The 12263-nt window shown below is 41.1% G+C and overlaps 1 protein-coding gene across 1 annotated transcript in view; it reads right to left on the reverse strand.

The window, feature by feature from the left end:
* inpp5a (inositol polyphosphate-5-phosphatase A) overlaps positions 1–12263 on the reverse strand; it is a 177617-nt gene that overhangs the window by 117660 nt on the left and 47694 nt on the right. Inside the window, exons 3-4 of the mRNA XM_085368919.1 lie at positions 4168–4268; positions 3915–4002 (exon numbers count right to left, since the gene is read on the reverse strand). Of these exons, the coding sequence (XP_085225045.1) occupies positions 3915–4002; positions 4168–4268 (189 nt within the window). The remainder of the gene's footprint in view (positions 1–3914; positions 4003–4167; positions 4269–12263) is intronic.

A 12263-nucleotide genomic window follows, 5' to 3' on the forward strand; every position in this document is an offset into this window, starting at 1 on the left:
ACGATAAATATTAATGGCCAAGAACAAGTGGATTGGGAGTTGAGTTATCAGGGCGGGCCTTCCTAATTGACATTTTACCTGCTGTATACCTTAACGGGGCTGTAAAACACCAGGCCGGGGCTCAGCCGTAGGGGGGAACATGTCAGTCAAGGTACCGCCACCTTCCTCTGGGAGGAGAGGAGGAGCTACCAGCTCGCCCGGCTTCTCATTGTTCAGATTTTTCAGATTTGACATGCAGGTATTACACGGTGCTATTATCTAGCAATTATTGGAAAGATGCTTTAAGAGATGTGAGGACTGGAATCTAAATAATTCTAATAAATTATGAAAATGAAAAAAGCCAAGTCTTTCCTATAAAAAACTAAATTAGGCTTCGACATTTTTATTTTTGCATTACTTGTCATTATTTATATGTTTAAAAAGATTTTTTTTTTTTTGGGGGGGGGGGGGGGGGGGGTTAACATTTCTTTTTTAGCTTTATATTTCTTTACATTTCATCAGTTGTGTTCATGCTTATGACTTGAATTATTACAATTTAATATTCTACTTATTTACTGGAAAAAATCCATCCATTATTCAAAGGAGCATATTGAAATATTTCATTTAAAAAAGCAAAAGTACAGATTGTTTGCAAAAAATAGCTAAAAACTGGGAAGAAAAGACAAATTTTATATCATATTTTCTTGATTTAGGCATTAGATGAATCATCAAGTTGCAATAAATCAATCACTGCAAGGAAATAAATTGACCGTCTTATTATAGGGCTCCATGCATTCATGTCAACGCATTTATAAATTGCATTCCCCTTTGCATTCACTCTCAAACACACACACACACACAATGTGTGTGTGTGTGTCCCAAAAAACGTCCCAAAAAACACCAACACAAACATATATGCATACACATACACGGATGCATGCAGGAAACACAGCAGCACACACTCACACCGAGTGGAATCTCAGGACCCAGAAATGTGTTCCCACTTACATTATCTGAAAATTGACAAGCGGGGCAGACAACAAACAATTATCCCCAGAGCACAGGGAGGAGGGAACAAAAAAAAAAAAAGATCGAAGACTGAGAAAACAAATAGAGGTGATGTCATCAGAGCTAAATGGCAAGCCCTGTGTGAGAAAGACTGGAGAGTCTATTCATATTTACTGTTGCCAGGATTTCAATATCAACATCATCGAAAGCACATCAGATGTTTCTCTTTCTGCTGACTGACTCACAAAGACGAGCACAAGCTGCCGTCTGTATTTGAGGAAAATTAAAATATAAAAAATGGTGGAAAAAAAGAAAAGAAAAAAAGGTTAATCCATAGACAAACATCATTAAATAAACAGATCATAATGCTGGGATATTAGCGGCGCTTATGTGAAATGGCAGATAATTAGATTTGGGAAAGGCCAGTGTTTGTAATATTTTTTTGAAAAGAGCAAATGTGACTCAGTGGGTGCTGTGATTTATGAGCGTTTGTGGAGGTGCAGTGTAGCGTGGCGATAACGCACAAAGTACTGAGGAGATCCAAGATAGACGCAGGCAGCGATCACAGACAAACTGGGTCTGGGGGCACGGTCCATAACTGGACAACATCCATATGTTATTTTATAGTCTATCTACATAATCTCCTGGGAACGCGGAGATCATCATCTGATGCACCTGCAGCCTGGTCACTATCAGCCATAACGCTACAACATAAAACATGCTTCTATGTGGAGAGAGAGCAGCACTCAATCCTCTGCTGCTGGTGTTACAATTGAGCATTTGGCTCCACCTAGAGGGCACAGAAGCTGTTTAGCAGGAGGAGGTATGGAAAGAGTCATTGAGAAGAAAAATGATTTTATAAGTGTCGATTTTAAGGTCATAAACATGTACGAAACAGGACAATTTCTCCACTTTTTTTTTCTTTTTTAATTGAAATATGCTTTGTTTATAAATCCCAGCTCACGTTTAGGAATCTATGATTTACTAATCAGTACTGAAACAATCCCCAAGCACTTCCAGCCTCAGCTCAGCTGAGTTCCAGATCTCTACTGCCATCTTGTGGTCATCTGCGTTTACTGCAGGTGTTAGGAAAACTGAGCAAGGTGGCTCCTACAATGTGAGCAGCTAACAACGTGAGTGTCATGTATCACATTAGGTGACACTTGGCTGTGGGAACGCAGGTGCAAAGCTGTGTCACAGCTGCTGCTGCGTCACTCCATCTTTCATTTATGCACTCATATCAAACCAAAACCAGGTAATGCGGTTGTCCGTTTCCACAGACTCAGCTCATATGTAACAATTACATGGTGTGCGACAGCTTTTTAGTTCATGTTCTATCTACAGAAAACAAACAGAGCAATGCCAACCACAGACTAAAATACCACCACAGTGTCCTATTTTAGGAGGATATTGTGGTGCCATTTCAGTCACCTATCACAAAATTGCTTCTGCACTGGCACGTATCAAATGTTCTTGATAGCATTAGAATTCATGTGAAATGTGTAAAGAGCAGGTGGTGGCAGTGGTGGGGTTGTGTGGATCAAAGCATATAATTTTATATATATGCTGAATTGTTAGCATATAGTTAGGGCTCGATCAAGTGGCCCTGAATTCTCCTTTAGTTATGCTGCAATAGGTGTATGCTGCTGGGGGATTCCCATGATGCATTATGTGTTTCTACTTCAGTCACCTTTCTCATTCACTATGTGTTAATAGACCTCTGCACTTTTCTCTGTATCTACTATTATTGTAGGCTCTACCTTACAATATAAAGCGCCTTGAGACGACTATTGTTGTGATGTGGTGCTGTATAAATAAAACTGAATTGAACTTTTAAGCTTCAAGCTAAGTTAATAAGAAATTTTTTCATCATTTTTAGGGTACAAACTGTCTGCTAATGGAGTTCTACTTTGATACAACTAGTCTGAGGTCTGGGGCCTCGCTCTGTGTGAAGTTTGCATGATTCTCCCTGTGCTTAAGTGAGCTCTCTCCAGGTACTCCAGCCATGCACAGGTTAGGTTAACCGGTGACTCTAAATCGCTGTAGGTGTGAATGTGAGTGTGAATGGTTCTCTATCCCGCTGCGTTGGCCCTGTTCTGTGGCTACACATCCTAAGTGCATTAAAGATGATTAAATCCAGTACCAAATCTTCATGTTGAGCAATAAAACTTGATTCAGACCAAATGATTGAGCTAGTTAGCCATCCCTATCACAACAGATGTAAGCTTATAACAAACAATCCTTCTTTTTCTGTGTATTTATCATACATGTACATCTGAAGGAGTGCACAGGAATGGCACTTTGCCTCCTAGCAAGGAAACTCAATATTGTATATTTAGCATTTAGCATAATCCCGGTGAAATCCAATCATCACTAGCATGTAATTCATGCAAGAGAGCCAATGAAAATAAAGTGAACAGTCAAAGCACTCACTACCTTTTAAGCTGCGTTGACTGACTCGCATCAACTTCTGCACTGATGCAAGAAAACATTACACCCTAAGTTAGCAGTGTTTGCTTACCGCCATCAAATGCCACCCACTGAAATCAAGATTTTTTTTTAATACGATCGATATTGTGGCTGAAAAGTAGAAGATCTTTTTTTAAAACAGCTACAACAGCAAAAATTAACCAAGAATATTTCTTACTCCTTCTGTTTAATAAGTATAAGTGCTTATCAGCTTTGTTAAAGTTTCTACATTACCATGTTTATACTAACTCAACATTTCCTGCACCTCTTTCATTGATACACATCATTCGACCACTTTAGAGAATAAGTGAGGTAGAAAGAGGGGAACAGAGGGCAACCACCAGAAAAACAAGGAACGACAGAGAGGGGATGGCAGAGATGGAAATGAGGCAGGAGACACTTTCACAACTGGGGTAAATCCACACAGCAGCCGATACAATCTATCAAACGCCACTCACTGTGAAATGCTCCTGGGATCTGTAGTTCTCATCGAGGTAGACGCGGGCTCTGCTGTATTCCTTCAAGGCATCGCTGGACAACAGCTCTCTGAGGGACAGAACACACCAGGTCATATATAAGCAAAAAAAAAAGTTCAAACTAGCGCAAAAAAAGTTGAGATATGACCTAAATGGCTAAAATTTTGCAGGGGGTGTTGCACGGTCTATAGCACTACAAAAAACTATCAGACAAACTTATGAGCACAACACTTACTTCACAAAATTATCCACGTGTGACATGGACTCCTCGAAATTCTTCCCACCCACCTCCTGACAATGCAGTGCCAAGAAGTGAGGCTTATGCGACTGTACTGTCTGAAACACAAGACAGAAAAAAAGCACAGGTGAAAAGAGAGCAAACAGGACAAACAGTTGTGTTTCACTTCATTTTATTTTTTAAGTGGAGTACATCCACAACAATAACTGTAGCACGCCCATTTTCACACAATAAACAAAGCTAAATTTGAATCATTTATCCAAGCGTAAAAACCTATATTGACTTGGCACCTGGGCCTCTACAATTCTTCCTAACGCGACTCTTTGACATGCTACTATATTTACACAAGACAAAGTGCCTTGCTAATTTAGGCAGAAGGCACTTAGTGAGCTTGTTCCACACGCGTAACGCTGGCCCCTCTTCATCTACAACCAGAGATGGGCCTGCAGATCTCTATGTATGTACAGCAGGGTGTGACAGACGCTCACACATCGCCATTAGTGCTGACACCTCACTCAGTGTACCAATAACAACTGCACCGCTCCAGCGATATATCAGATGCTTATTAGAGTTTGGGCAAGACTCCAGGAAACAGGAAAAAAGTGATGATTTTTATTATACGGCTGTGAGCAACAAACACTTCCTGGAAGCTATCTCCCCCTGAGTCACATGACCTCCTATTACACATTGGGAGGTGTTTGTGAGCACCCTGTCAGAGGTGCTCAGAGTGGCTGACTTCTAATGGAAAATCAATACCAGCGAGTGATTTACAGCACTCACAAGCACTCACAGGGTCGCCCCTATGGATGTCAGGCGCGAGCTATACATCATTGTCGCAGCCCGGTGAGTGGTGGGGGCTACAAATGATCCCTGGACCCCAATGGAGCCACGCTACTTCACCAGCTCCCGCCCCCACCTCAGCATTGCATTATGCTCACTACAGGCCCAATCAAATAAAAGTAATGTATGGCAGTAATGCTATGGATTTTCCATCAACCTATGGCTTGTCACTTAGCTCGATGACCCAGGAGCGGGGACCTGCAGAGGCCCCAAAGCTGGAAAGATTAGTGCACCTATCAACTCAAGATGGAAAAGGTCACACTCTCAAGGAGCTTACAACTAATGTCAGGCTGGAAAATGGTGCACGCACACTGACGCGCCTGTGCCGTTTTCTATTTATCTTTCCACACTGTAAATTCTGGTCTAGGCGAGCAATCAGACAGAATCCGTGTAGTAATATCATTATCAGGCTCACCAGTGCTATCAGGCCAGAGCCAAACAGCATTGACTGATGACCTTAGTTTGCAAAAGAAAAAAAGAAACCTTCGGACTAGCTTCTAATTAGATATAATTAGATAGTTATTCAGTTGACGTTTGAGAGTCGAGCAGTGACCGATGTGTTGACAAGCTGCGTACTGAATCTATGACAAAAGATTTTATGGTGCGTAACGATAGTGGAGAGGAGAGGACTGCCTCCAGTGACATCTGCTGAGGCAAGGGTGAGAAAAGCCTGTTTGGCCACATTGACACTACCAACAGAGAGCTCCCATATGGGACCATTTTTCAAACTCACAATGGTGTCAAGACGCTGATGTGTTTGATATGAAGGTGTGTCCTCATATCCTCTCTCTCTCGAACGCTCCATGACACCATCTGAACTCCGAGGACGCACCCGGGCGTCTAAATGACATATTTGTTTAACTGGAGCGGGAGCCGAGGAGAGATGTGCTGTACCAACAAAGTCAGATCAAAGTCGCGATCTCATACTTTACATGTATTCAGAAGATGGTCTTAACACAGATGTAGTTTGATGGGGGGATGAGCATGCATCAAAAAAACAAAAAGCAAAAAGCTAAAGTGTGCACTGCTAAAACCCGATTATATGAATGAATGTGTTGACAGGAGCGGAGGATTTAACTGGCAAGTAAGGGTTTTTTTCTCATTGTAATTTTGAGTATTTTGAGACACATAATGGCTGTCAATCAAAAACAATGGTCCTAGATCGTAACACATATTGTCATTTATCACCTTTTTTCAACTGTAAATTAAGTCCTCAATGTTAAGCTGTTAATATCTATTTTATCTCACAAGATAAAGTTATCTCACTTCAGTTATTGTTTCGTTGTTTTGTCAAAAAACATAAAACTGAGTTAGTCTGACCTCAGAATGATATCAATTTATTATCAATTTGATATATATCAGCAATTAAATGCAGTCTCTTTCTGATAATACAGTATTTGATAAATTGTCAGAAATCACTTCTCTGTTACTGCCTACATAGACATAAATTTACATATAAAAGAAATTCACATTTGACTTTGAGATCTGCACTCAGAAATCTAACCAGCTAGAAGCCAGCGGAGTCTGTTCTCGAGTTGTGCTTATTAACAGACTCATTTAAAATGAGGAAACATGCTGGCAATTTGTCAGACGGCATTTGCAAACTGTCAACAATCTCTATGAGAGTGACCTCTTGTTCGTAGTATTTTCAGAGCATTTTAATTTATTTAATAATATATCGAGAAGAAGAAAGCAGCTGGACTCCTTTAGCCTGAAAAAGTCTAGTTGCTTTCTTTTTCAAGCTGTCAAGATTACCATGAGCTGGATGACTGAGAATAGCCAACTCTCGTACTTCACCAGCCCTCACAACGATTATATGACTGTGTGTATGACTACACGGGGAAACAAACTAAGGCCCCAGTCACACAATAAGGCCTAAAGACCGATCAGTGAGCCCATGATAACTACCGGCTGAAGAGGAAAACGTGTATTTCCAGACTGGTTGGTCCTTTGCAATTGTATTGGTCACCAGCAGATTGATGGAGTCACCTGAAGTTTCCAGGGAAGATGCCATCATGTTCAACTACATGCTAAGCAGTTGTGAAACTGAAGAATACGTCATAAATCAGAGACCGTTTGCCTACAAAGTAAATGTTTTATGTTTTGCCAGGAGGCCTCTGAGTCTGTGTGACTAAGACCCAAGTTAAGTGAAAAATGAGTTATGGGGGGAACGAAACAAAAGTTTATTGCTTCTGAAGTATTCTAAGAGTTTAGGCACCACTGGTCGAGCCACCCTGAAAGCCATACACAAGTTATTTTGCATTGCTGATGGTTGCTAACATATTTAGCTGTATGGCAACAACTGCAGGCCTTGACACCAGAAGCACATTACTAAGCACTAATCACTTGACATGAAATTGAGCCAATGTGTCAGAAGTAACCATAATCCTGCCTTTAGAGACAAAAAAGCACACATTACATTAGCTAGCTATTCATATTTATGCCAAAGCACTTGGCAAACTTTGTGTTTTATGTGTGAAAAGGTCACAAGAAGTACTATGCACCAGATATCAACAGAGATAGAGGGCCTTTTATGAGAACTAATCAGAAAAGCCTGAGTCCTATTTCATGGTTCCTTTTTGGAGGTGGGAAACAATCAGAGGGATCAAAGGAGCTTGTACGCTGTCAAACAGCTGGGATTGTTTGTCTTACTGTCCCATTCCAGCACAACCACTAACTGGGAAGAACCCAAAACGAGAAACATTGGGTGTAATGGTGGTTATTAGGTTATTAAGTTATTTTTATTAGCAGATTAAACCAAAAGACCATCTCATCTAGTGCATGTGAGATAGCCACGATATGGGGTAATTGGATTTCAGAGACTTATTTTAATTGCACACATTGGTCTGTTTAATCAATTAACTATCTGATGCCCTTAAGCACTGTACAAGTACAGATCACAAGACTGGATGCTGGGATCTCACACAATCACTGGCTTGTGACAGGCCATAGAAGTTTCCAATGCAAATCAGCTGGGGGATTATTCAATTCAGTGCGGTGCAATGCAAAGCACTGTTTATACTACTGCACCAGCAATGGAGCGATCCCATTTTCACCAACCTATTGCAAACAAGTGGGACAAGCAAATGAACCTGCTTTGCCTACATGTAAATAACTGAGATGTCCTGACACAGGGTCAAAAGTCCTAATAAAGGATTTGATTCAGTTGCATGAGAAGTCAAGAAAATCAGAAGCAAAGCCTCTGAAAAAAAAACAAGTACAGCAGTTAACAGTTCGGCCTTTTCCACTTCACTTGGATTTATAGCATCCAATAAAATGTAACCAGCAGCTTAGTCCAAGTGCCGAGAGTTCACGCTGCCTGTCCATAAAATAAAAAATAAAATTCAGTATCAGGAAGCTAGGATCCCATCAAATAAAGATTTTTTTAATCTAAAATAATTATCTTTTTATGTTTTTGGTTTTACTAAAATGTGCCTTCTTATGTTCATATAAGTAAAAAGCAAATAAAAAAAAATGTGAATGAGTAATATGATAAACTTTGTATTATTTCAAGCTTTACATGAGTTAAAACTTTCGGTTCAGCAGTACATTCCTGTAAATCTCTTGAGTTCTTCTTTTATTCTACTTGTCTCACACATAAGGTGTCTGAAGGCCACCGTCTTTGTTTAACTAAACTTAACTGAACAAAGTTTTGCTCAAAATATGCTTGAGTATGAAACAGCACAACCATTATAAATAAGTCAAGTGCTAAGATTAAATAGAGAACATGAGAAACAAATCACACAAGCATAGAGAGGAACAACTTTTAATTGCATGACAGTACAGTACCAAAGGCAAACATACCTTTGAGCTTCAAGCAAGGCGTGCCGTTAAAATAATTTTTCTTCCTTGAGGAATTCCCGCATGCGATCATTTCGACCATATATAAAAATACAGCAGGTAACAAGTTTGGTACCAACAATGACCTAGAGCCTTAAGGGCCAGTTTTAAATTATGTATTTATTATTTATGATTTATGATTTATTAGTTTTAACAGCTTCTACTGTGTAATTTGTCGTTAAAAAAAATGACAACACTTGTTCCTTACAATCTTGTTATTAATAGTCGAGGGAGTGTGAAATGCACTGAGCTGCTTTGAAGCAGCAATCCATGCAGCTTTTTGCAGGGTTTTTAGTTTTTTCCTGATGACAAAATGGTCCTGTGTGGTAGAAGTGAAGTTTAGTGGATGTGAGACCAAAGTTCGGTATAAAACAAGCTTTGGATTCTTGCCAGGTGAATGCACTGCACGAGTCTTGCCTGTAAACAGCTTTAAACATACAATGTGCTTTTTCCGATTGCAGCCGCTGACAATTTTCATTGAAAAAAGGGAGAATTGGTTCAGAGTTTCTGGCCAAACGGCAACCAAATCAACTGAGAGCAATGTGTGCTCCAGAAGGATTGTGGCAAGCTGGCCCAGCGAGGCTGATTGTAGTTAACTCTAGCTGTTTCTGCTGGCTGTTCCCAGCCGTGCAAAGTTCAGAGTCTGGTGCTTCTTTCCATGACGTCAGCCGGCAACAGCACAGAGCTGGCATGAGGCTACAGGCCCGCCTGGTTCACACAGGGGCACATCGCTCTCTCTCTCCCTGCATGCTTTTTCGCGCGCGCACACACACACACACACACACAATGATATCGTCATCTAACGCACATAAGCACGTTGCACAGTGCAAACAGAATTCCTCAACAGCCATAACCAGCACATGCTCTTTACACAAACACACACACACACACACACTTTTTCCTCATGATATCTAAAATTCCTGGCAATCCAAAAATCACCTTTGCATGCCGGTGACAGTGAAAATCAGGGGATAGCAAAGCTAAGTTAAGAAAGATTTAGAAATTTACAGAGGAAATGCCGCTGAGTTCATGTTCACCTGTATTTTGTGATTTCTGGAACTTGCTCTACCTTCTACATTAAGAAGAAGCTGTTGTGCCATATGAATAATTTCAATTGATTAAGAGCAATCATACAAACTGACAAAACTGGAACAGTTACATCTATAACTTCTGTTCCCTGAAGGAGAGGAACGGGGTGCCACAGATAAGTGTATCAAACCCCTGTATGTCTCGGCTGAAGAAACCTCTATTTACGCCTTTAAAGTGGGTGACTTGTGATAACTTCCACACAGCCCCGCTTTCACATATACCCCCTGTCATCACAGTCATCCTTTTTTGATAGCCACTCTTCACAAGCTAAGCTGTGCGACAGGGCAACCTCGCTTTGGATTCGTTCCTCTCCTTCAGGGAACATAAGTAATAGATGTAACTGTTTGTTCCCTTTCAGCCAATTCGCTTGGTACAACACATAAGTATGATATATATCTATATCTATATCTATATATATATATATATATAGATAGATATATACACACACACGCATCCCACAGAGATCCCACCAAACTGGAGTCGGACGAGTCAGTGCGTGGTAGACACAGCAGAAAGGACAGCAGCCAAAGACAAGTCCCATGCAGGACCTAACCACAGGTGTTAGCCAGCGAACTCCTTTAATGTATGGCACCAGGGGCACCTTAGCTATCAATTAAACCTCTCAGCAGTTAAGAATGAAGGCACCACAGATCCAGGTACGAATGAATCACTTCTTCTCCTGGGAGAGAAGGTCCCTGTGGAGAGGAAGCTCCCAAGGCCTTGCTGCTAACAGACTCATTATCTCCGCATATCACGACTTGGCTACCAAGGGGCCACTAGAATCAGGGAAAGACGATGTTGAACAAAGAACAAAAAATATATTTTCCTTTGGGGGAAATGCATAAAGTAGCACGTCTGGCTATTAGTGCGCTACTGCATCCATGCCTAGGGGTGCATTGTGGTCGACTATGGAGAAGAACAGGGGCCAAATAGATGCCAAAACTGGGCCACTATCAAAGGGTGAAACCTCCATTCTCTCACCAGACAAAAACTCCTGGAGAGAAGGTCTAGTCCCAGGTTCAGATGGCCCGGAACATGGGTGGCTCTTAGAGACCAAAAACCAGCAGTGCACCATAACAGCAGAGAGCAAGACAGCTTTAAGAGGGGATGGGAGCATGTCCCTCCCTGATTGCATGTAAGAGTCCACTGTTGAACTGTCCATCCTGACTAGGACATCCTGGCCCCTCAGAACTGGAAAATTTTTGCTTTGCTTTGCTTTGGTGTTCATTCCAAAACACAAAGACTGCACAGCAAGACTTGAAATTAGCACTTCGTGGGCAGGCTACTCACCAACTGCACAGAGGAGGCTAACATAAACAGGGGCAGATAAGCTACAGAAGCAGACAACAAAGCTAACAAGCAGCAGCTAACTAGTAGCAGCTAACTAACCCAACTTACCAGGGGATTTTTTTGCGAGGTGAAAAGCGTGCTAACTAAGGGATGCCTGTGATGACAGACTCTGGCTACGTCTACACTAATCCGGATAATTTTGAAAACGGTATTTTCATCTAAAAACACTCCGCGTCCACACTATCGTTTTCATCCACACTGAATACGCTATGTTCCTGTACTGCACATGCGTGAAACGTAACACAATTTACTTTCCGGCTCTTTGAAACGTGGCAGCAACATGTCAAGGAAAAGTGCCGAGTTTTATCTGGAGCATATACAAACTGATATTAATCTTTTAAAGGGCTGTCAAAATAGAGAGCAACCAAGACAACTGCTGTACAATGCCGTCTACAATCTTAGTTGAATTGGTCACATTAATGCATCATACGACTAAAATGCATCATCGTTTTCAAAAGCCTCCATTTTCGCAGTCCACACTGTGACGCGAAAACGACGTTTTTAAATTTACCAACTTTGGAGAGCATTTTCAAAAACCTCTGTTTTCCATGACCGAAAATGCAGACGGAAAACCAAAACGGAGAGAAAAAGATGCGTTTTCAAACGAAAAACGTATTAGTGTGGACGTAGCCTCTGATGTGCAGGGGGGCCATGTGCAAGTCATCGCAGCTCATCCGCCTTGAAGGCGTGAATAAAGAGGTTTCTTCAGCCAGGAGACGTGGGGGCGTGATATCCCTTACTTATGTGTTGTACCAAGTGAATCAACTAAAAGGGAACTCAGATATTCAAAATAATTTTCAGGTTCAGAGCCGGTTAAGTCATAAATTAATTGCCTGAAACTATTCAATTTGGTTTTGGTTTCATTGTTTTCATTGTCCTGTTTCTTACTTTAGATGTCTGAAGGGTTGAGGATACGTTTCATGCTCGTGCTTCTATTTTGTTTATCAAAAACATGACACTGCAGCAGCAGGGCC

This window comes from Diplotaxodon limnothrissa, linkage group LG13 (genome assembly GCF_057381915.1).
Source record: "Diplotaxodon limnothrissa isolate DT_005_m linkage group LG13, D_limnothrissa_male_GT1.1, whole genome shotgun sequence".
In the NCBI taxonomy this organism is placed as follows: domain Eukaryota; kingdom Metazoa; phylum Chordata; class Actinopteri; order Cichliformes; family Cichlidae; genus Diplotaxodon; species Diplotaxodon limnothrissa.